Below are 25,583 nucleotides of genomic sequence, written 5' to 3' on the forward strand. Positions count from 1 at the left end.
TATTATGTCTGTGTCATTATATAAAATGCTTATTTTACCACTGTCGCAATTGCCCTCCTGTCAAATGTTCTAATTGTTAGACGAACACAAAACGGCTACACAGCTGCTTACAAGCCTGCGCTCTCATAAAAGAGTCACCCAGAAGTTAAAGCTTAATAAAGGCAACACAGAGAGAGAAAGAGAGGCCGCACTTCCAGACAAGATCACCCAGAACTTTACTCCCCAGAACTACAATTCAAGGGACTAAAAGGTTCCCTCAGCACCTTGTTGTCGGTGTTTCCACTGTGGTGTAAAAACCTGCACAGGTAAAGCAAATAATGGTTGTTTTACATGGAGGAGATAAAGAATAAAGGACAAGAGAAACCGAGAAATACTGAGAGAAAACTATCAGTTACGACATGAGTATGCAGAATTTTCCATTAAGAATCGCAGCAGTGAAAAAGATGGATGGATTCAACCCTCAACATCGTATAGCCAGTGAATACGAGTGTATGCTCCGTTCTTCCCTCAAAATATGCTATGTATTTAGAGAATTAATTTATGATGGAGTCTTAAATGTGAAAAATAAGATAACTGGGTGGCAAAGGGCTGTCAAGTTCTGGCAGGTTGGTTGATTGGTTGTTTGATATTCACTTGTTCAAACAATTTCTCATTGGTCAGACAATCGCTTGTGTTCCTTTCATAAGGAGGGGTGTAGTTTCTGATTTAATAATTGTCTGGTTTAATAGAGAATATGGCATAACACTCCGGTTTCACAACTGTGGATTCGCCCAACTTAATGAAGACTGCTGGTTGTAGTAGTAGAAGTCATTGGTGTGGCAGCATTTTTATAAGAAGGAAGACAAAAAGTATGCAGGTATATAATCTAAAAGCATTTATTTTTTCATGTCATTTTCGATGCTCCATCAACTTTAGTGTCTAAAGCTCAATAGGCTTGAATGTCAACATATCAGAATTGGCACCTTTGCATTAATCTCAACACCATCCATAGGGATCCATTAGATAGAACACTACACAGTGGAGTGGAGTGCAGTTTTGCCAATTGAGTTAATCTAGATACCGTTTTTAATTATTTTTTAATTACCCGTTTGGCCATTTCCCATCTACAAATCAATTCGTCGCAGGGTTGGTCAAAATTCAGTCGACAAAGATTTTCTTTGGTTGACTAGAGCCCCAGTGCATTCTTTAAAGGGGACATATTATACCACCAGGTGCGAGTGTGATTAGCCTTACAAGCCGTTTCGAAAATCCGCCCCATGTGACATCACTAGTGGGCGTGTCCACCTAGATCTGTGCTGCATAGATGAGCATCGTTTACAGATTTTCGAAATGGCTTGTAAGGCTAATCACACTCACACCTGGAGGTATAATATGTCCCCTTTAATACATACACGTTTTTGAGATGTTAATTTTTATGGTTGTTTCCCTGTTAATTCGATAGCTACACATAGGCCATCTCCCTTTCGGATGAAGTTTGTATCTACAACAAGTGTTGCGGCACAACTGCACACAGTCATGTTATCAAAAACAACCTATATTCGAGTCAAATAAACATTGGCTTGTAGCACTGAGAGTTATCGAGATGAACGATCAACACAACAGAAAGCGATAATTATATGAATGTAGACCACCACTATGGATGCGATAAGACTGTCATTTAGACTTCTGCAGGTCGAAGTGAACAAGAAAACTGTAGGTTTGTGGTTGAAGATATTGAAATGGCTGAAATAAACTACGGCAAGACTTCCATTGATCAGAAATGTTCAGTGCTGCAAGCCTGATCCCCCGAAAGTTAATAATATACCGGATTAGTAATGCCTTAAACTCAGCCCTTAATTTTGAATTTGAAATTTCTGGAAAGCAGTTCTCCAAAAAGTTTGGTACCCTTAGGGTTAGGGCGCTATCACTTGCGGTCAAAGTCTAACGATCAGCCCCACCTTCCTGAGGGTTGCGCACACACAGACACACACACCTTACTGTACTTTCTGTTATCACAGCTGAATTTCAAATTTCAATGTCTAGGATTAATAAATCACCATCCAAATATAAAACAGTACTGGAAACAGTGAATACTAATTCTCCAGTGTGTTTGTATCCTCTGGATCTGGTGCAGAACACCTGGGAGTTCAACTAAGGGAGGACTTCACCAGTGGACCAGGGGGGTATACTACGAAGCACGCTGAACATAGCCAGGCATTATTTGGATAACCTGGATCGACAAATAAGAAACTCGTAATCAGAGGTAAATGGTACCACGAAGCTCACTTACGAGTGAATTTGTCAAGCCAGGGTTTCGGCTTTAGTTTTAATGCGCAAGAGCAAAAATATACTGCTCAATCATGAGCAATATATTTCAGTCAAGACGAACGGATAGTCATAATGAACTCCTATGAGGAGTTCAAGAATCAGATAACAGCTAGGGGCAACAAAGTTGCACATAATAAGGCTAGGGAGGAGTGCTGGCAAATAACGTAACCGGTCGTGTGAAAAGATTCTGCATATTGTCTATGCCAAATGCAGAATCTTTCGCTATTAATCTCAATAGTGTGATGATGATTTCAAAATGCAAAAAGCAATGTCCAACCTCTTTTATGCTATCATTTAGGGAATTCACTTTAAATACACCCTATATAAAAAATATAAATATAATATATAAATATAATTTCATAACCTTTAGTGAATAAGGATTCCATATGACAAAGAATTAGGACTTTTTAAGCTGTACATAAAGGCACATCACTTGGGAGACATACCGCGCACTCAGAAATTAAAGGATGTACTCGCTAACCAATATGCCACTCTCTCATGGGCTTTCTTGACCAGAAAGTGTATAAAGACAGACAGACCGACAGACCGACAGACAGACAGACAGACAGACAGACAGACAGACAGACAGACAGACAGACAGACAGACAGACAGTGCAAGGCTTCTTTGGGTAGCATTGCCTACATAAGGTCCAACAAGGAACATCAAATACCCGAGAAACTGTACATCTCACAAAGAATATTCTCAGGCAATGCTAAGGGATCGGATGTGTCTCTGGAGAGACCCCTGTACGATACGGGCTCCGATGTCCACGGGAACACGCACAAATGGACGACATTTTCAAAGGACGGGCTAGGAACCTGCTCCGATCTAAACCGAAAGTTAGCTGATAACCTCCTCCCGACAAGGTTTGGTTGGCACAATAGTGATACAGCAAGGCTAAAAGAGAGCGACTTTCATGTCACAGCTAACCAAGGCTTTGAGCGCAACCTACTTCGCTAACCCACTAATCGAGGTTCGTAGTAGACCTCACAGGTGTTGAATACAGATGTCCCAAGTGGTCAGGTAGCCCAGCATGGAGGATAGCCAAGCGGTTGGACTCCAACCGACCAACAACAACTGCTCTGGTTCAACGTAGGGCTCTACGGTATGGACTTAAATGTATAGCACGGTATGATTTGAGACATAGACGGTAACGGTATTATATCACGGTATGTTCATTTTTGTCTTCTAATTTCGACACAAATGCTTTTGAAGGGGTAAAACACTGTTTAGGCAGCCAAATCTTTTCTCAAGTTACTTCCATCTCTGAAAAACACTAATGTTTAATAGTATGGATTTCTTTCTCCACTTGCTCGCGGATCTTGGCGTATAGTTTAGGTATCTCAGTTTGGCTGAGGTGTGTGCGTGCAAATAACGCGTACCTGGGATCGAGTGTTTTGACCATCTCTTTAAAGCCCTTTGTATCGACATTTTGAAAGGGAACCATGTCCTTGAGACAGGTAAACAGTGACGGCTTTTTTCTTATCTCGTTCCATTGCTGACTGGCTTTGGAAAATGCCTGCGGAAGCGATGTCTGAGATGCAGAGGCCGCTTCACGCTACCAGTGTCTGTCTCGTACGGTAAGGAATGAGCTCGTGAAGGGACGATTGCGCAATTCTGCTGTGGCGACAGCACGCAGGCACGCTTGGTGTGCGCCTGCGTGCTGTCGCCACAGCAGAATTGAAAAAGGAACTACGTTTTGTGACCATAATTTCAGTAGTTACGCACAACTTTACTTTTACATGAAAAAGTAGTTACGTTACTGTATTAATGCAGTACTTACTATGTAATGCGGTACACACAACACTGTCTACTGTCTAGCGCAAATTCACACCGGTGTACTTTCTATACCGTTTATACCGTACACCCCTAGTTCAACCCATAATGAAGACTAGACTAGGAGTCAGGCTTCACCTTCATATAAACCCTGTTCTGCCCATTAACTGCCTAAATGCACACACACACACACACACACACACACACACACACACAACTGCACAGTATACACACTTCCAACATTAAACTGACACTACCCTTAAAACACAAACACACTGCACACACTCTGGAACATGACATTTATTTGCATTGGAAATATGACTTAAACCTCGTCCGTTGTTGATATCAAAAGCGACTGCTTCGTAGGAAGCTTACCCCCTCTTCCATGCAATGTTCTAAGGGCTAACAAGCATTCCGTAGAATTCCCTTTGGTGGACATACACAGATGGATATAGTGTGAATCCTCTTGTTTGGATGTGGGTAAGACAGACATAAGCCAATTTCCGCAAAAGTTGGTCCGTTTCTTTGCACACACACACACAATACCATTAAACACACACACAAGCCTTAACACTGGCTAATGGAGCCGGCTAACGGTAATACCACATCCCACCTCCGCTCCATCTGAAGTAATAGACTAGAGCTAGCAGAATGAGCTATCGATCCGCTCCCCTCTCCCGCAGCAAAGACTAACCACAATATAATAATACCACGTTTTATCCCCAGGATGTGTTACAGCGATGAGCCGGTCTCGGCCATTAGGAAGACGTGCCACGGGGATAGGGGAGGACAGGGCAGCTGCACGCGTCCCAGTAAACATTCAAGGGGGACATTCCCACACGTTCTGCTGTGGTACGGGTTTGGTGGACGGCAGGGCTAGATGATGTTGGGAGAGATGAGATTTCCGTTGCTATGACAACCTCCCGTGGCGTTGGGCGTGTAAGCGCCCTTGGCGTAACGTACCACACAGGTGGTTAGTTATTCACTCAGGCGGAGGTAGTTGCTATCTAACCACGACGCTGCGAGAAAATACCTCCGATAAATAGCTCAGGCACCTACATCGAATGGAATTCATGAGTCCATGATTAATGCCAATAAAGGTTTTTCCAATGAGACAAGGTACGGCTTGTTTGGTGAATTACAGCACTGTAGTGTGTGTGTGTGTGTGTGTGTGTGTGTGTGTGTGTGTGTGTGCGCGCGCGCGCGCGCGCGCGCGCGCGTGCGTGCGCGCGTGCGTGCGTGCGTGCGTGCGTGTGTGTGTGTGTGTGTGTTATATCGGGAGGTTATTCATTCATGAACAACAGATCCACCTTGTAGTGTTTCATGTTCAAGGAGAAGCAAGGTAGAATCATTTTCAAACGACACCAAAAAGAAAAAAGATTAATGCTTGTTCCAAGGTCACAAATAAGAAATACAACACTACAAAGACAACTAAGGCAACAAAACTGGTTCAATCAATATGCATAGTATCAGGGCTGTATAGTGAGACACTTGATTGCACATGCTATAAAAAATTATTGCGTTAGAAAATACACACATGTGGCTGCCATTCTTTCTCTTAAATTCTGCAAAAAAAACATTACTTTTCTTATGCTGGACTAGTGCTCACCACTTATTTCAGCAATGCTTCATCAGAAAAATATTTTCCAAGGGTCTACTCCTCAATGAAACTTCTAAAAAAACGACCTTTCCTGGTGATCTCATTAACCGAACACTACTACGAACAGCTAGCATAGAAGCTACAAGATATTGAACGAGTCAGAAATAAAACCAAACTAATAACTAAAGAGCGTTGCCTCAACCAGCTAGAATATTGTCAGCCACAGAAAAATAATTTGAGGTTAAGGAGTAATTTTTCGCCACAGCATCTTAAGTTAGCCCATAGTCGTTGCAATGACACTTTTGTGACCCGATGCACCAGGCAAGAACACAGGTCTGATGTCCACACTTGACACTTAAAAGAGAAAGCTGTGTCACCAGATCAGTGTTCGGGTTTCACTCTCTCTTCAAAAGATCTTCACACCCTGAATACGTGATGTGATGCAGGCAACTAAAGAAGAGATCGTCAGTATGAGTGTGCCTATCTGTGTATAGATGGCCAGGAGAAGGTCGGGCAGCAGCGACGACTGCTTACGACTGCTCATTGAAGACTGGAAACCCGTGAATTAACTTGTCTGACAGCAATTACTTCATCACACTTGTGCAATTGGTTAGTCAATTAGAGTGTCACTATGCTTTATGCGTCTACATATCTTTAAAGAAATTCAACAAAAGAATTACACAAAATATTTATGTAGCATGAAGTTAAACATTCGATTGATATATTGTTGACTGACAAGCTCCCCTATACCTTACAACAGCAGCCCGACTTTTTTACGCCAAGTTGCGGTACTATGTCAGACAATATTTCTTCGAACCACACAGTAGGATCAAATTAGGTCATATTGTTTACTTTAAAGTATAACTTTTTCACTTAAAAGTCACATAAAGCTGAAGCAAATGAAAACGATGAGCAGCATGGATCATGCATTGCACGCCGAGCGTGTAGACGTGGAGATGTGTTGTGGCAGGCATACGATTGGTTAGCATGCACCACGGTCAACCCCTGTTCTTTTTCCAATTAATTAACCAAATGCCTTTTTCTGAACAAGCTCGCTTAATCAATGATTTGTGCCGTGTTCCAATACCCGTACTTCCATGAGTATACTTAAAGGAAGTACACTATCTGCACTATCCGTACTCACTTGAGTATGCTAATTTTTCAGATGCGAGTGCTGTTCCAAATCGAGTACTCTGTGGTGCACTTACTGGAAATGACGATCACGACTGCCGCCGTGGCTCCTCCCCCGCAATAAACATCCCGCTTTGAACGGTGAACTCTTTACACCTAGCAGCTATAAAAAGCTATAAAAACTACAAAATGACTTTAAATGCAGGCTATGTGGAAAATACGCCGACTTTGGCTCAGCCTGGCTCCGCCTCTTCCGCTACGTAGCTAAGATGGCTGCCGTTGAGTACGGGGAGTGTCCTTCGATCCACACTTCACGATTAGCCCGTTTTGAGTACGGCATCCGGGTCCTTGAAGTATACTTCTTTTCGCCGGATCTGAATTGGAACGTACTACGTACTCAAATTTTGGCTAGTAAGTACGGACAGTACGGGTATTGGAACGCGGCATTGGTGTTGAACGAGGAGTTGAACGAGGAGTTACATTCAAGGAACCAGAGCTATTAAAAAAGGGGAGCAGTCACTGTTGCGCTCTATAGTTTGTCCCTCTTCTTTTATTTATTTCAATATAATTGTTATTAGTAGGCTATTATCATTATTATACATTAGCTTCCCTCATCTCAACATTCAAGGGCAAACTAAAAATGCATTTCTCAAATTGTGTTTAACGCTCCTGTATGTGATAACAAATTGTATTTGTTATTAATACATGCCCTGCATGGTGTATCAGAGTTTAATCTGCCTATTTTTGTTGACTGTAAGGCAATCACAAACGGCAATTAATATCTGAAACAATAAACAAAATGACACGACCACCGAGAACAGATGCATGATGGGTCCAATGTGCGCGCAACGTCAACACGATAAGACTTTCCTTTTGGGGAACAGATTTCGAAGAAACAAAGAAAAACGACAAGGACAAGGGCATGAGTGATGGAACAGAATTCTTTACATTTAAATTCAACGACTTTCTCCCATCGCACTACCCTTGGCTGCCTGAAGCGCTTTCCATCAGTGTGTGTGACCCGCATCTAAAAATATTATAGGCTAAAAAACATTATAGGAAGTTATTTGCAAACAGAGGGAGAGGACAGCCCCCTGCGACTGTCACCCAACCAGACAGATGCAGCGCTGGCCCCCGGCCGAGAGGCATCAAAGGAAGGTGTGTGTGTGTGTGTGTGTGTGTGTGTGTGTGTGTGTGTGTGTGTGTGTGTGTGTGTGTGTGTGTGTGTGTGTGTGTGTGTGTGTGTGCGCGAGACAGAGACCAAACAGACAGACCAGGAGGGACAAAGACAGACAGACAGGGACAAATAGGGACCAAGACAGACAAACAGACCGACAGAGGGGACTGTGTTACATATTAATAGCTCCCCCCAGTGGGCCGCTGTGGCTGGGGGCTGTGAGGGCACCACGGGGGGGGGGGGGAGCTTCACGGAGGACCGCCACATCACAGATGAAAAGCCGGTGCCCGACAGGCGGGACGGGGACCACATGAGGTGTGGATGTATTTATTTAAAATAGTAAAGGGATTAGCACGGGGATCTTTTTAGAGTTCTGCGGGCGTACCTGACTGGGTTGCTGGTGAGAGACACACGCAGTGAGTCCAGACAGGCCAGCAGCCGTTCGTCCATCACCCCCGACTTCAACTCTCCCAGGAACTCCTGCGGTGAGATCTGGTGGCTGCTCCGCAAACTGCCCTGGAGGGGGAGAGTGGGGGGAGGGAGGCCGGGAGAGAGGGAGAGGGGAGGGTGAGACAGCCAGTTAAAACACAATCCCACACTGACATGAATAATACATACACAACTTATCAAGCAAAACATTTTCACGTTGAATACAACCTCATGCATTAAAAATCATCTGAAAATGTATGTTGTTAATAGGGAATAAACCATTTTGTCATGAATAAATATCAAATCCGTTTTGATAAAGTCTGTCAACTAAACACCAATTATAAAAAAAAAGATCTCAAATGAAACAACACAATATGAAAATCCACAGCAACACCACTACAGAGTCACTAAATTAATCCCACTTTCATCAAGCAAAAACTGGTGCTCTCATTCAAATCTCTTTCAATCAAAGTTCTGTAGCCAGATCATTTCTGGAAACATTATGGGCCCTATCTTGCATCCAGCGCAATTGAATTTCTACACTGACGCATGTGTCGTTGCTAGTTTGCAACTGGCGCAGAGCGTTCTTTTCCCTCCACCGCCAGGTGCCTGTAAATTAGGGAATGATCTTGCACCCCAAGGGGCGGTTCGGCGAAAGGAGGAGGCGTGTTCTGGCGCAAACGTTCCCTGGTGCTATTTGGCAGTTTCAGGAAAACAAATCCACCACAAACCAGGAAATACCTGGTTTAAAGTCAGTGGCGCGTTGTTCAGATGCCATTTTAAGGGCGCATGCATAATGTTGCTTGTGCACCTCGCGCATACACTTTGCTTCCCTCATCTACCTAGCCACACATTCTTGGTAAATTATTTAGGAAAGAACAGCTGATACAGCGGTAATAAGTTGTACTTTTAAATCAATGCATCAGCAAACACATATTTTCTAAACACACACCGTACAGCAAACACATATTTTCTTGACATAGACATCGTGTACAAGCCCATAACTTTTAGGATTGATGAGTATTTGATCATGAGAAAACATTGGTTTACCACGAGTGAGAGTTAAAAAGAATGAATGAATGCGGGCGCACGTGTGTGTGTGTGTGTAAAATAATTCATGAATGCGGGCGCGCGTGTTTGCGTCCATCCGTTTAAACACACGCAACCTAAACACGTAACGCATAATACAGTCCATGGCAATGTATATTAACGGGGGGACACATGCATATTAGGAACACGAGTCGATAACGATAATGCATACAACACTGGTACGAAACAATGTTTGTTAATGTATTGCGTATATCATTAAATAGAACCACAGTTACCGCATATCATATGTGTGTTAAGTTTTCTTTGCAGAAATTTATTTGAGGTCTCAGTATTTCTGAAGTTGTGGAAGAAAACGCTATTCACCACATGTGAGGTCAACAGTGAGGTCGTCCTTCCTCACACATCGTTACTGGTTCCTTAAGATCAACTAGGAACTAAATAAGCTAAATTATACGACACGTCAACTGCACATTATAAAGATCACTGAATTTGTGAGGTTAGTGGGCACTGAAGCACAAATCGTAAAAATGCAAGCACCAGTTTACAGACCCAGGGCGTAGTCACCAATTGATGGAGTACCCGCGGCGGTGGGTAGTACCTTTCGCCAGTGCGATGAAGCCCAATAACCAGCCAATTTCCTCAGACTCCTCCTCTCTCCAGGAGTAAGCTTTTGGTCAGTAAATACCCAACAAAAACCTTGCATACGACCGTCTCACCTCCGGTGTGTTTTAGGATTTAAGCAGAGCGCCAAACCCCCTCCAGCCTGCCGGAGGGGAGTGAATAAGCAGCCAGGCCTGTGCTACCCTTCAGCCCGACAGCACGCCAAGTCCCTTAATTGGCTCCCAAACCGCTAAATGTTTGACACTGCTGGTGTATTGTAAATAACACGCGGTCTCGGCGGGGGAATGGGGCTCCCACACCCAGGGCAAAGCAAGCCAGAGATGGCTTTAAGCACGGCACTGAGGGGCGAGGAGCTGTGATCCACGCTTTGATTTGATTAGCCATCCCATCACCGGGATACTGGACCACGCCGTGTTGGGCTAACAGATTAAATGGTTGTGAACTCAATGAGCCACCGTGACAAACATCACTCAATCTAAAGCAAGGGCAGCTTCTCTTCATGTTCCTCTAAAATACACCAGATATAAACAGATAAGTAGTAATAACAATATCATAATAATGATAATAATTCAAATGTCAGGCACACATCAATTATTGAGCAGACATTTAAAGGTATAGGTCAGTGCCACCACTCAAAAGGCCATCCAAGCCCCTGGTATCCATGGAGATCGGTCAACCACTCGGCTAATTGATCAACACACACGTTCTACATTAAAGACTTGTCTAATTATGATCGCATGGATACTTGCTATAGATTCACACAGTTCTATTAACCGGATAAATGTTGTTCTGGTAGTGGGAAAAGATCAACTAGGAGGAGTAGAGTGTGGTTGTGTGTTTATTGATTTCATGCTGGAGTGGGTACTTCTTGTGTTTACAGACCCAGCAGTTGCATCGAAAGGCCATACCCACTGGACCAGTTTCATCAAAGGTTTCAGGAATCAAACCACATTACTGTTTGAGAGGATAAACAATCTGTTATAAGCAAAAAAAAAAAAAATCTCACAAAAGATTATCCTGCGCACTCCACGCCCCAGATGTACACACTCTGAAAACAAGTTCAAGTTAGAAACAGACGAGGAGTCGGCAAGACACGATCTCAGTGGAGGCCGGGCTGGCGCTTTTATTTTGGCTCAACAAGGAGATGAGTGTTGAGACCGTGCGGTCCTCCAGAGAGGAGAGACATCGATCACCACAGAAACATGTCCCAGAACTATAGAATACATACAGTTAGTGACGATAGCCAGCATCCAGGGGAACTACAATAGTTAGGAGGGAGGTCGGCATCCAGGAGAACTACAATAGTTAGGAGGGAGGTCGGCATTAAGGAGAACTACAATAGTTAGGAGGGAGGTCGGCATCAAGGAGAACTACAATAGTTAGGAGGGAGGTCCACATCCAGGAGAAAAACAGTAAACACTGAGTTGGTGAGGATAGCCAGCATCCAGGAGAACTACAGTAAACACTGAGTTAGTTGGAATGGCCAGAATTCAGGAGAACTACAGTTAACACTGAGTAAATGGGGATATACAGCATCCAGGAGAACTACATTAAACACTGTGTTAGTGGGAAAGGCCAGAGTCCAGGAGAACTACAGTGAACACTTGGTTAGTGAGGATGGAAGCCAGCAGCACCCAGGCAAATTACAGTAAATACTGAGTTAGTGAGGATAGTCAGCATCCAGGCGAACTCTGAATTAGCAAGGGTAGAATACGATGATAGAGTGGCTGGTTTCTGCATCTCCAGAGAATAAAATGTTTGGCAATTTACTAGCACTTTCTGGTTGAAGGCTCCTCGTGGGACACTCTGGTTGGTATTCGGTGTGTAAACTTGAAATATGAAACTTCAGTCGCTGGTCAATCTATACATGTGCATTCCCTGATTCTGAATGTAAATTGGGTGGAATTAGCCTAGTATGAAATGACCCCCACTCTGTATTGAAAACTGAGCCGAAAACCGATGAGCATTGAATTCATGAATACGTTCATCAGTTTAGCTCTGTATTCCCTGAGGCTTTCACCAGCTGGGAGCAGAAGTTATGTAAACAGACAGATTGGGTTAAGAGGTACAGGTGTAAGTCCTGGAGGAGCTGGAATGCCAATCAACCATGGCTCATCTTGTGTTTCAAGCACCCAATAAGAGTATCAATCCAAGAAAAACATACAGGTTTAAGTAATGCATGTGGAAAGTGTGTGGAAGACACTTGGAATACACAAACTAATTAACTGAGGATGCGACCTGCAATTTGTCCTATATATCATTGCAAAAAATGCTTGAACATTTGATTCAATAAAAGATTTGGATTGACTGATTTGTATTCCCAGAGACTACAGATACTAAGCATTGCAGAAGTTACTGTGCCTACCAAAATTTATATTCTCATGTTCACTAGTCCGTATCAAGTCCGTGCAACATATCCTTAGACTAGGTAATGAACTACAATCATACTCATACCTTAGTGACTCCACTTACATTACCGTACAGTTTATTGTATTAAATTATAAAACTCGTCCCATTGTGAGGCAATGGGACGAGGGACAAGGGTGGCATCTTAACACGATCGATACACTATTAAATGGTGGTATGCAGAACTGTAGGAAGGCCCACTTTTCAGAGATATTGCAAATAAAATGTAATGGATGCTATTTAGCGGCTAAGTAGGTAAACATACAGCAACTATCGCCATCAGCGATGCTCTCTATATGATAGATCTGTATGTGCAGTACAGCAGCATTAGTAGGAGTCCAGGGCTACAGATGATGGAGTGCCTCTAGATTTTCCTCCATTTTGTCCCAACGTGTCTCAGCACTTTTATGGAGACAAGATGCATCTCAAATAAAACAATGTATGAGGTGAATTATTGTGACGGTAGATCAGCCACATGTCAGTCCATGTTTAATGTGCAGTAGTAGGCAATGAATTTATCTTAGATAAAAGGAAAGAAAGAAATTGGGAGAAAACTAATTTAGGAGCCTGAAAATCACCCTTTGGTTGCAGTCTTTACAAATGTAATATTATAATTAAAAAAGCCAATGAAATACCCTTTCAGTTACTAAAATAATGAAGGGAGGGGGGTGAAGTCTAGTGGTTAACTACCATCGAAAAAAGGTTGAGGGTTCCAACCCCATGGTCTGCTATATTGCAGACTTCAGCAAAAGGACAAACCCTTCGACCCCACCTGCTACTTAAGGACATGCAACTGAATTCATTGCAAGTGGCTTTGTTTCAAAGCATGCGATACATCTCTAACTGAAGAGGTAGTAATAGTTCATAGACTTAATAATGAAGCTAACCAACACGATGTCAAGCTAAAACAAAGCCACTATCTGTATAACGATCCAAAGCATAGCCAACGTAAGATCCAAAGACAAATGCAAATATTTGTTTGTTTCAGGATTTACACTGAACAGTATCTAAATCTTCCACGTCTTAAGTTTGTATACTAAACAGCCTTTATTTGGCCCTCAAAAACCACCTAGAAATATAAAGCATGGAGATCATTTCTAATTTATATTTGGGGTTTATATTGAATTCTATTTTCCATTGTAATTTCTCCTTCATTATTTTTTTGCGTTTTCGGAGCAAATGTTTATTTTTCATGGCACGAAAGCCATTTTTAATTGAACTGAGTTGAATTGCAGAGACTGAGCAGATGGAGATGGTAGCTGTGGATGATCCTAGGGGTGGAGGAGCCTAGCCAGGACCCTGAGAGAAGATGTACACAGGAGATCTCAGGCTTCAATCGAGGCGAGCACGGAGCCAGCTCACGTTCACAAGCCCTCTGGTTGGGCTACCGAGGAGGGTCTAGGAGAGGTCATGAGGCTCAATATCAGTAGTGGTCGTTTTTCTAGGTTAATTTCAGAATAATAAAGATGAATTAGAATGTATTTTTTTTTTCCCCACAATGTAAAAATCTGTTTAGTACGGTAAGCATATTTGCTGGTTTTCCTTTCAGTGATTAAAACTGTACTTGTTGTGAGATAAACTTGGCAAATTGAATATTTGCCATGTCAGGGGGGCTATACAAAGGTTAGCACAAGCATTGGTTCGCCGGAGATGCCAGACATAAACAGCTCTGACAGGAACATGGAAATCATTGGCTGTCTGCAGGACCAAATATGTTCAACCTTTTTGTTCCACTGCTGGGGTCTACACAGGGCAGAGACCTCTTCTGCAAAACATAGCCAACACTGCCACTAAGAGGACGGTGAAAGCGTAGCACGGCCAACCAGAGCATCTGAAACCACAGGCTTTCAAGCATTGCTGCTGTCAAACAGGCACACTTTATACCTTAAAGCTAAGGCAGGAGAGAAGGAAAACAGGGAAGATGGCCATATAAGGAGATTGCCCAGTGCAAGGAGAAGAGGAAGAAGTAGACATGGAAAAGTCCAGAAAACAGTTTTTCATCCAAAATATTGCTTTGGTTTTACATATACATACATATTACATACTATATTCACAACTGTCTGCAGACAATTCTGATCTTGCCTTACTCCCTGGGATGAAACATTTAACAGTGCTCACATAGCACATTGCAACATATATCGCTATTTCCATATAGCACAAAACGATGGTACACGTTGGTTAACGTTTGAATGCATGTACTTTCTTAAGGCTTTCTTGGCATAAATTAGACCCTAACCACGAGAAGGCCAGTGGATGACTTTTTGGAAATTAAAACTTTTGCTACGATGAACGAACAAGCAGTAATATGGTGTGGATGAATTGGGCTGTGTTCTCCTGGGCAGTGGGAGCCGTTATGGGTGAATTGCTGGTAGCTCCTTCACTCAGAGGAGTGTAGAGGTGGAGGACCAGGAACAGGCCTTGACTATAATCAGGGACAGCAGCCATCATAGTCAGAAACTGTTTACTCTGCTACCGTCTGGCAAACGGTACCGGAGAATCCGCAACAAAACCACCAGGATCAGGGATAGCTTTTTCCACAAATCACAAGACATCTGAACCGGCACACCATGCTCCAATACAAATTACCTGCATTGATGAGGAGGGCTTGGAAAACGAAAACATATCTGGTAGCAATGACTGTGACTCACTGCCTGATTTTGTTGGGCATTTGACAAAGAAAGAACTTGGACTGAACTGAACACATTTACATGAGGGGAGTGGAAAATGAATTGTGCTGAAGGGGAACCTGTTTGGACATAATAACCGCCTCTCCTTCTATATTTCGGGGTTTATTTTTGCAACCCGTTTGCAATCGCTAGGACGCCGGCGATTGTTTTCAGTGATTTGAACACTTCAAATTTACTATTCACAGCGACGGCCGTCTGGCCGCTCTGCCGCTACCGAACGCCACTCAATTCTTAAACAATAGCCATTTTATTGTTATTGGACATGGGATTGCCAAGCTGCCCAATATTACGGTGCCACCACTGGTGATTTAGGCCTATGAGAAGTCAATTGAACCACATAAACACTGTTATTTAACCACAACCAATAAATGAGTAGAAGAGAATGATGACAGAAACGTGTAGCATACTGTTAGCCATATGCGATGGCAACACAAAATATTCTAGTGTGTCCAAAGCTGATTGATTAATTCATAAAATCAAGAGATCCAACTGCATTTTCAACAAAGCTTCAAATTTAGAAGTTATTAACCTTCAATTAAATTCTTTAGGGAAAGTTTGATGAATGTCAAACATGGAAAATCACCAACCTATTTTCTGGCATAAGCCATTTGACATCTCCTTGCTTCCACTGTGTTACCATGAAGCTGCAAGCACATTCCATGTCGGCGTCATACAGGATTTTTTTACAAGCGATTCACACTATGGAAAATAGACTATAGAATGTGAAGAAAGAACCTTTTTCTTCATTCAGACTTACTTGAATGAAGGACCAGAAACCTGTTCTGTTGAAGTTCTGGAAATTTCCCAAAGGGGATAAAAATATGACATTCTCCTCTGTCAAACCTCACTAGCACCTAAGCTTATGCAGCTCTCGACACCTAAAGCGGTGCAGTCAGCGCAGGAGCCCTTGGTGAGGCAAGGCCATGGGGAGATGGGAGGGTTGGAAGCTAAGTGAGTAAATGGAAACGGAGCGTCTGAGCTCCTCAGCTGGGAGTCCGTGTGGAGAGGCTGGAAGGGCCTGGCACAGTGGGCCCCGTGAGCTGCTGTACCGGCTCCGTTACTTTGTCTGACCCCTCCCTGCCCAACACCCTGCCAACAACCACCGAAGGCCCAGCGCTTCACATCAAACAACATCAGCCTCATTACCCAAGCCTCCCGCCAACCAGAACAGGCAGGGAAGATGAAGCCTTGCATACCGACAGCACCCACATACACACAGGTCATCCTTGAAGCATGGAAACCTGCCGCCCTCTTCCTCTTCCCCTCTGACATGACACTCGATTAATCCACGATTAGAACCCAATACATTCAGTTCCTAATCAGCAATGGGCCATTCATCGCAAAGATCGTGATTTTTTTAAGATACAATTTACCTTGAGATTTTGTATTGTAATTTGGTAAAGGTTTTTATTACACAAGAAATTTTAATACATGTACATATTGTGATTCTTGTCACATTTGACATTTTTTAAAAGGAAACAAAAAATTGAATGCATCATCAATAAAATATTTAAAAAGGTCCCATGGCATGAAAATCTCACTTTATGAGGTTTTCTAACATTAATAGTTCCCCTAGCCTCCCTATGGTCCCCCAGTGGCTAAAACTTGCATTTGGCGTAAAAAGAGCACAAGATATCAAGCTCGCCTTTGAAAAAATGGAAGCTCAAACGTGCTGATTTGGAATGTGGCGCCATATGTCGTCATAAAGGGCCAAGCTACCTCCCCTTTCTCTGCCTTGCCTGCCCAGAGAATTTGGCCCGTGCGAGCGCCACATGTGTGCGTGTGCGTGTGTGTGCTTGTGAAAACACACACTGTAACGCAAGTGTTGTAAACTTCTTAGTTATTTGGATAACCGTTCTGCTGTTGGTGTTATTGCACACGTCGGTTCTCACGTCTCTGGTATTTCCACAACGATACTGTAGTGGGGGTTATCTCAGCCATGGTTTAGAAGGAATTGGTGGAAAGGATATGGATATCTATTTATTATACGATATTATTGAGATATAGAGCTCCAGGTCTCCCGCCGGAGCACCCAGAGTGTCCTAGAATATTTACAGAACACGGCCAAAGGCTGTGTGCGCCTCGCCATTGCGATACATCCACTGTAAACAGAGTGCCTGTCAGCAAGCTGCTCAGGGCCACACCCCCACCCTCCGCCTTGACCCGCCTCTCTCCTCCTCATTGGCATTAAAGCTACAGACGACAAAACGGCGTGTTTGGGGAAAGTTCAATGTGCGACTTGCTCGTAGTGGCTGTAATTCTGCACCAAGGCTGAAATTCGGGAACGTCTTCAAATGTGTTTGGGGCCCACTAATACCTATATTAAAGCATCCATAGAGTAGCATGCCATGAGACCTTTAAAAAAAGAAACTCCATCTTAAGGGACATTCCCAAACATGCATAACTCTTTCCATCTGAAGAGACTTTGGCAAACTTAAGTGGAACTCTATCGGAAGAGAAACTCTTAGGGGCTCTAGAGGTTACATATTACCCTGAAATCTTTTTTCCCAAACAGTAAAAGCTGTACCCTACAGCTCTCCACTTCACTGCACTACCCAAGCACTAATTTTTAGCAAGTAGTCGGAGAAGAGAGGAAACGCCCCTGTGGCTAATGAGACGAGCTGCTAACGAGGACGCGAGCGCTGTACTGGAAAAGCCAACAAGCTCCCCCTCTCTCATAATCCTCAGGTCACCATGTATAGGAGCTTTTGCTTCCCTCTGATGAGCACGCTGCTGCCCGCATACGGCTCACAAGCCCTGGCTCATTTGACCTCATCTTTTATCCCGCAATCCTGCTGGAAAAGTGCAGTTGCCCCCCCCCCCAACTTTGCAGGGATTGCTCTGTAAATTAAATTGAGAAAATATAACTAATGCATATGCATGCTATTTGAAATTCGGTAGCTGGGACATTTTCTCCAGCCGCACAGTCAAAGTTTGGCAACATGGCACTGTGTAATCTGACTCGAGAAATGCGATCAGATCACGCAACCTCCCTCCGTGAGATCCTGTCCTTAGCGGAGAAAGTGGCAATCATCACCGATGCTTGGAAAGCGTTGATTACGGATTGATACGTGAACATTCACTTTTTTACTGACTGGGTTGTGCAGAGTGCGATCCTGCAGACCCGCTCAATACCAGAGAGGCACACTGCGGAAAACATGAATTATTGTTTCCAAAAATGTATTTAAAAAACAAAAATATCTGTTTGTGTGTGTATGTAAATTTTATGCTTTTTATATCTTAAACAAAAAGGCGCGCACCATCAATATCCGAATTAAAGAAAGTTAGTCGGCTTACGCCGACACATTTTGCCTGTTGTAAATGTACATGACAGTAAAAAGTGCAAACACCGCGAACACCACCACCGTCCTATGATACTTTCTACATTTGAGTGCAAAACACCCAAGTATTACAGATGCGTTATTTATGCATTATTTATATGAAACCGTGAAGGGTTTTATGATAAACCGCGTTGATATCTATCCAAAATGTATCATCACCGTGTCAAATTAAACCATCATAAAAAATCGTGATAATAATTTCTCTGTGGTAAATCAACATCAACCAAAGTTAGCAACTGCTTCCCGGACACAGGCACGGAGGGACAGCATGCAACGCAAGTTTGTTCAATGAAAAACATGACCAAAGGCAGTGACAGCGCCCCAGAGATTTCCCAGCCATGGAAAAGGCCCTCTTATCTGTAGTGTGAACCAAGTGCAGATACCTCAAGGTTGTGGTGGTGGAATATGGCACGTGGTGCCATATTCAATGTTTAAGTCATTCCAAAGTGTCCGGTTAAGTTCAAAATTGTATATTGGGTTCTACCTGTTTGTGATTTATCAAGTTCATATTTTCAACATTGGATTGTATTATCATAATATTTATACAAAGAAAAAGTGTATAAATACTGATAACACTGATCAATTGTCATGATAATCGTGATTCACAATTTTCATTCAGTTTCTCTCTCTATTTCACAATTAGAAAAAAATCCTAAACTTGTATTTACAACCCAAATTTATTTATTTGTTTATTTAAAAAAGGGAAGATGCACATCAATTGAAATTTTTACTTTACACTCAAAATGTAAATGTGCCAGAGTTAGCAAAAAAGCAAATTTTCATCCGCAGTCCCATCATTCCAACCAAGGCGAAAGAAAATAAGACTCTTCCCTCCATTTGTATTTACTGTGGCTTCAAACGTTATTAGTATTCCGTGTTCATTTCATTAACACACATTCCATTACCATACCTATCTTGTAATTATAAGATAACAAATTTATCATAAGTATTGAAATGCAAAATCAAAATGACGGTTGCGTCTTTTTTTTTCCATTAAGGTAATTGCTTTGCAAAAGGGAGCTTTCGCCTGTGGCAAACTGACAAGTAAAGAGTAGTTTGCTGAGGGCCATCTTACCCTAGACAATCTCAGATGTATTGAAGGCCATCGCATTAACAAGAGAATGAAGCAGAGCGTGGGGACTCAGGTAAGGGTGCAGATGGGCAGGAACACACAGGCAGATGTAATGATACAGAGCAGTGGTAAATCTTTCCCTTTTGGTAGCAAGATACTGTTGAAAGGGCAAATCACAAGCAATAATTGGGGCAAGAACTGTTTTGCTCTTTTCAGAAAGGGTTTACTTATCTTAAGCCACAAAAGGACAGAGCATGACCTTGGTTGTAAATGTGTTGCTTAATGCAACTTTTACTCGCAAAGCACACCAGAGAAATTCAAATTAAAGTAATTATTTTCAGTCGCTGCTTATATTAAGGGTACGATGTTCTAATGGGGTTTACGTCATCCAAGGGGACTAGGAATATGTCACAAGAGGGTTTACTTCCTGACGTTCTTGGTTCCCAAAGCTTAAAAACAGGATTAAGTAGCATGGAGTAAGACTCCCTTTTTTATTTCCTATAAATTATATTTTCCTCTCTAATCGTCGGAATACACATTAGCAGGAAAAATCCAACAGTTCTGTATCACTGCATCGACAATGCAGCCGTCCCATTATGCGTTCCATTTAGTTTGTTAGATGAACATGTCTAATGTGACAATTATACAGAATTAGCCTGCCTTCCATTATAGAGAAAACACAATGCAGGGACTGCAGGCGGAAGACGCCAACACACATGAAGGAGCTGGTGTTGATTGAAAAATTATACACAGCCATCTTCAATTTAGATGCTACACGTAAAACATAGCCTATGCAGAGTCATGTAAAAAACGGATGCATTGCATTACCGATGCATTACTGTGCCCAAAGGCAAAGCTGCCCAAGGTCGTTTCTTTGTAGAACAATGGTTCTAAACCGGTCTGGCCTCAGGACCCACATTTTCCCATGGTCATTAATTCGAGACCCACTTTCATACCATTCAAACTGAACACATTTATTACAAAAAAAAATGGGCTAGTATAACACACAATGTCATCATGACCTTTTGAAACATAAATAAACTAATATTTCATCATTTTATTCAAAGCACATTACTCTTGTAATAATAAAATCGAAGTAAAAAGTAAAATAAAAGTTAAAATTGATTATTTTTTTACCACACAAACTCTCAACTGGTGGGTCACGAGTCACGACCCACCAGTTGAGAAACACTGTGGTAGAACATACCCAAGGGTTCTACATTCAAAGAAAAAGCACATAGAGTGAGAGAGAAAAAAAGAGAAGAGAAAAATTAAATATAAAAAGGAATAATGTTGATTCCACTGAAACAGACCCATAAATCATAGATGATTAGCTTTGTTCACAGAAGCCTAAACAGAAATAAACAGATTCAGCAGTACCCATAACAAACCGAGCCAGTAAAGAATCATTGGGGAATGTCAATGTGATTTGCTGTCATACAACTTTAAACTGCCACTTCAATTGGACATGCAACCTACTCTATTACTTGATAACAAAAGCTTTCTCGCTATCTAAAAACACGGCTTGAGGGAAAAATAAACCTAAAACATCACTGTTTGCTAAATGTTCATATGTTCTATACTTGTGTGAGCACAGGAAACAAAACCACAGGACCACATCAGGTACGTCAGACAAAGCAAGCACAAGGAAGACGGACAACAATCAGAAAATTACAACTGCTTGAGAGGCCTATTCATAATGAGCAATCATAATGGACATCATAATTGGTACGTTGTTTGCCTTGAAACACAAGATTTAAGGGAGCCTGACTACCGGGGTCACCTACGGTTGTTACACTTATTATCAGGTTGGGACACAGATACGACCGAAAACACAACAGATACATGCTCACAGTCTGGGAATGAGAGGCGTTTCCCTGGCTTTCTGTTCCAGACATGACCAGCCCTCCCCAACACAATCACAATAGGCTTGAGAGTGCCAGCCCTCCTGAACAGCAATAATGTTGATCATGTACGGCAAATAAAATGACAAGGGCCAGCGAGAAGACTGGATGGCAACGAGCCATCTAAATTACATTTTAAAATTGCAGAATTGCAAGATGGCCAATTGACATTTCCTCTTCCAGTGCCATCTCAATAAGGACGTGGAAGGGATGCAAATCCTTATAACTTGCCATGCAAATTACCATAATAATATGTTTACTAAATTAAAATACCCGTTGTTTAGTTTAAAGGATGTGTGTGTACAAATACACCCACTCTGTAGACTACACTGTGAAACAAATGCCGCACCCTAACAAATAAACATCATTGTAATGAGTGCATATTAAATCTTCATTAGAACGTTGCCCTGATCTCACTGGTTAACGACTTCCATCTCTCGAAGTACAATACTTGGAAACAACAGCCAACATGGATGCAAGCTGGACAGAACACAGTTTGAATTAAAGCGTCATTGCAAGTTAATAGACAACGTCCATCCACCATGGTAATGGTTCTCAGTGTGCGTTTCTTAAAAAAAAAAAAGAATCAATATCCCATCCACACCCATTGACCTTTACTCTGGCTTGTATTCTTTACGTTTCTAGGCTGCATACATGCCATAGCAGCATCATAGCCTCGCTAATGTAAAGCACTCTGGCCTCACATAAGACACAGGTAGAATAATCTTTATGCTCAACCAGGACCAGGCTGTAAAATATTGGACTCGGCGATACACAATTGCATATTATTTGGCTCATAATAGGAAAAGACAGAGGAATGGGGAGGGCAGGTACCAGATAAGCTCGTCTTAACTCTGAAAGTTCAGGTGACTTAATTAGTAGATAAAGTCTTAAACAGTCACAAGCACTGTATTAAGACAGAGGATAAGAGCTACATTATGAACTGGATTTACTTGGGTCTAATCTCCAAATTAGAGACGCTGGAGCGAACGGAGTGGAACATTCTCCACACCTGAACACGTATTCTCAAGCTGCTCCCCCTTCTGGAGAGCACATAAACATGTGAAGAAGTTCAGATGGAGTAAGCTTTACAGCAAACTTCAAATGAGACGGGCAAAAGCACTTAATAGTACAATTGTGAAGTGCTTTCATGAAGGGATAGACAAATGAAATAAAATCCTAGGCCGGGTTTGCCTGTGGTGCAAGATTTTCTATCTTGTGGCATTAAAGTATTACAGCGAGAGCCAGCCTTCAGGACGGCGGCGCAGTGATGGATTGGAGCTAATGCTGTCCTAGAGTCAGCAGCAGCAGCCGCCACAGATAAATTGCCAGATGAAATCTTGGGACACAGCATTGGTAATGAGCCTGACATTTAAAGAAAATGTTTAATAGATCCCTTCACTTCTCCTCCAATAAGAGAATTAAAAGCCAACTGTATAAGCAGATAAGCCTACGGGCACATGTCTAGAATCCACGTGCGTGCAGCACAAGAGTACACATGCTCCCCATCCCTCCAGTCCCAGCACGGCCTACAGCACCAAAGGCAGGTCCACCTTGTTGTATAATTAAACCCGGGGTTAGGAAGCCGCTTCGAGATGGTAAGACTCCCCCATGTCAGTGGATATTTTCAGCACCAACACCCTTGAAAGAGTTTCATGAGTAGGGCAACGAGACGCGAGGTGACGGATGGAAATGACCTGTATCTTTGTACTTCACTTTTTCATGAATAAATAGTCTGATTTAGATAAATAATTAAGAAAGTTCAATCTCGATTGCGTCCACTAATCTATCTAGGAAAGTACCATCTTTAAAAAACAGGCCTCTACTGTGCGAGTTTTTCCCCCACTTTTAAAGTAAAAAACAAAAAGAAATGCGAATGTATCAAATGATGGCTCGTGAACGAAACACCAGATTGAAAATGAATAGATGGGAGTGTTCTTGCTTCCTCACAAGTGGGCTGACACGGGGGCCACAAATTCAACACATTAGCATGGCCCGCATTAGCAGTGTCTCCACAGTAAGGCAAGCAGAATATGATCAACTAGAGGGTAATGAAATAAACATAGCGAGCAACAAGCACATTGCGTATATGGGATGCAAGATGATTTATGCCAGAGTCAAAGGCTGCAAATTTGGCAGCAAATGCTGTTGTGTAGGACAATGTCAAGGCAAGTGTAGAACAATGTCAAGGCAAGCCATATATTGTATATGGGTTCCGTACCCGGAACCCATATATATGCATAAAATATGAAATAGTATGAGCTCTGGGCACAAAGCCCAACAGCACTGTCTCTTGTTCTTCCTGTTAAGACTTTTAAGTAGAGATGCACCGATCAACCGGCCGCCGATTAAAAAAGCCGGTTTTGTATCCAATCGGCCACAATCGGTGACCTGCCGGTCACTGTCGTAATTTCCGGTTTTCGGCCGATCAAACTCACCCGCATGCGCGGTGCGTAGCAGCTCAAGGCGCCCAGAGCGCGGGAAGAAAAACATGTCGCTGATTTGGACTTATTTCACTGTGTGCCAGGACGACCCAAAACACGCTGTTTGTAATGCTTGCAAGTCAAAAATAAGCCGTGGGGGATCATGTTGCTAGGTACGCGTCCTGCGTCCCTGACGCATTCAAATCTGAAAGGACGCACTAAACTCACTATCCATGCGTCCCGGGGACGCATCTAATTTTCCCCATGAAAAACGATACATTGTGAACATTAAACAACTCGTGTTTAATCACAGTAACTGGCCAAAGAAACCTTCTTGTGAGCAGACCAGACAAGCACTGTTTCAACCCTCTGCGCATCTACTCGGCGCAGACGTGATCCCCTGTTCAAAGTATCGCGACATGCTAATTTAGCCGCTACCAAAACAACTAGCTCGTCACCGCTGATTTCATTTCAACAATTAAAAATACAAACTTCATAGTAAATAAACCCACGTTTCCACTGCTCGATGCTGTGCTCATTCGTGTCGATTATGTTGTAACGTTTAGGGGACGTGCTGTAATGAAATAAATGAAACATAATCCGGTGGTGGTGATGAAAACTACATTGAACGGCAGCCTACATATTGTTATGCCCAAACGGCGCCTGCGCATACATCGCGCTTCCAACGAGATCCCGTTTTTCTCGAGAAACAGGCAGAGAAGAGAGAACGCAAAAATACCACCAAAGAAAAAGATGAAACCTATTGCAGGTCAGCAAACTATTGCAGCTGCATTTTCTGTCCCCACTACCTCTGCACTCCTCCCTGACTCTGATCAGCCTAGAGAGAGTACCTCAACATTGCCTGTACCTACTTCTGCCTCCCCCTCTACTGAGCCTGATGAGCCCACTGCAGAAGAATTGCCTCAACCTTCTACATGTTCCTCCCAAAAAAAGCGAACTTTTCTGAAGCAGTGGCTCACCACATACAAATGGCTGCGCTTTTCAGATGACAATTTCATGTATTGAGTTTAACACTATTAATTTCATTTAAGAAATAGAATAATAATAAAAAAGAAACACATTTTTTAAACTGGGGAGTCGGGACCCATTGAATTTCTCAGGGACCCACCCAACTCGCCACCTGTGGGTCCCGGGGACTCACTACATTGAAAACCTATCAACATATTATATGATTATAATTATTTCTTAGAAAATCGGTATCGGAAAAACCGGTTTTGGCAGGTCAGACCTCCTTAAAAACCGGAAATCGGTATCGGCCAAGAATTTTGCAATCGGTGCATCTCTACTTTTAAGGGAAACACGACATTGTCAAAAAGCTAAAATCAGCCTACTTAAGATTCCCAACCACAGCTGAAATAAATTTAGAACTAAACTGTGTAAAGTAAAAGGTACTACACAGGACGTTTAAAATCGAACAAACTGGACAATAATAGTCTGTAATGTCTTAGTAGTGTATCAAAATGTATTTTTTTTCTAATAACCACAATTCGTTTTTTTATTATTCTCTTTTCATGTGGTATAGCCATCCTAATGTTTTTTTCTGAAAAAAAAAACTGTCCCACCCCTTGATTGACAATACAAGTGAGTTGCCAGCAAAAACTTAATAGGCACGTTAATCAAGGAATACTACAGGAATG

At 42.4% G+C, this 25,583-nt stretch overlaps 1 protein-coding gene across 4 annotated transcripts in view; it reads right to left on the reverse strand.

The window, feature by feature from the left end:
* LOC115558374 (protein diaphanous homolog 3) overlaps positions 1 to 25,583 on the reverse strand; it is a 235,635-nt gene that overhangs the window by 199,004 nt on the left and 11,048 nt on the right. For all 4 annotated transcript variants that reach the window (XM_030376446.1, XM_030376444.1, XM_030376445.1 and 1 more), the window contains one exon: positions 8,378 to 8,508. In XM_030376446.1, the coding sequence (XP_030232306.1) occupies positions 8,378 to 8,508 (131 nt within the window). The remainder of the gene's footprint in view (positions 1 to 8,377; positions 8,509 to 25,583) is intronic.

The sequence above is a fragment of the Gadus morhua genome, chromosome 14 (genome assembly GCF_902167405.1).
Source record: "Gadus morhua chromosome 14, gadMor3.0, whole genome shotgun sequence".
In the NCBI taxonomy this organism is placed as follows: domain Eukaryota; kingdom Metazoa; phylum Chordata; class Actinopteri; order Gadiformes; family Gadidae; genus Gadus; species Gadus morhua.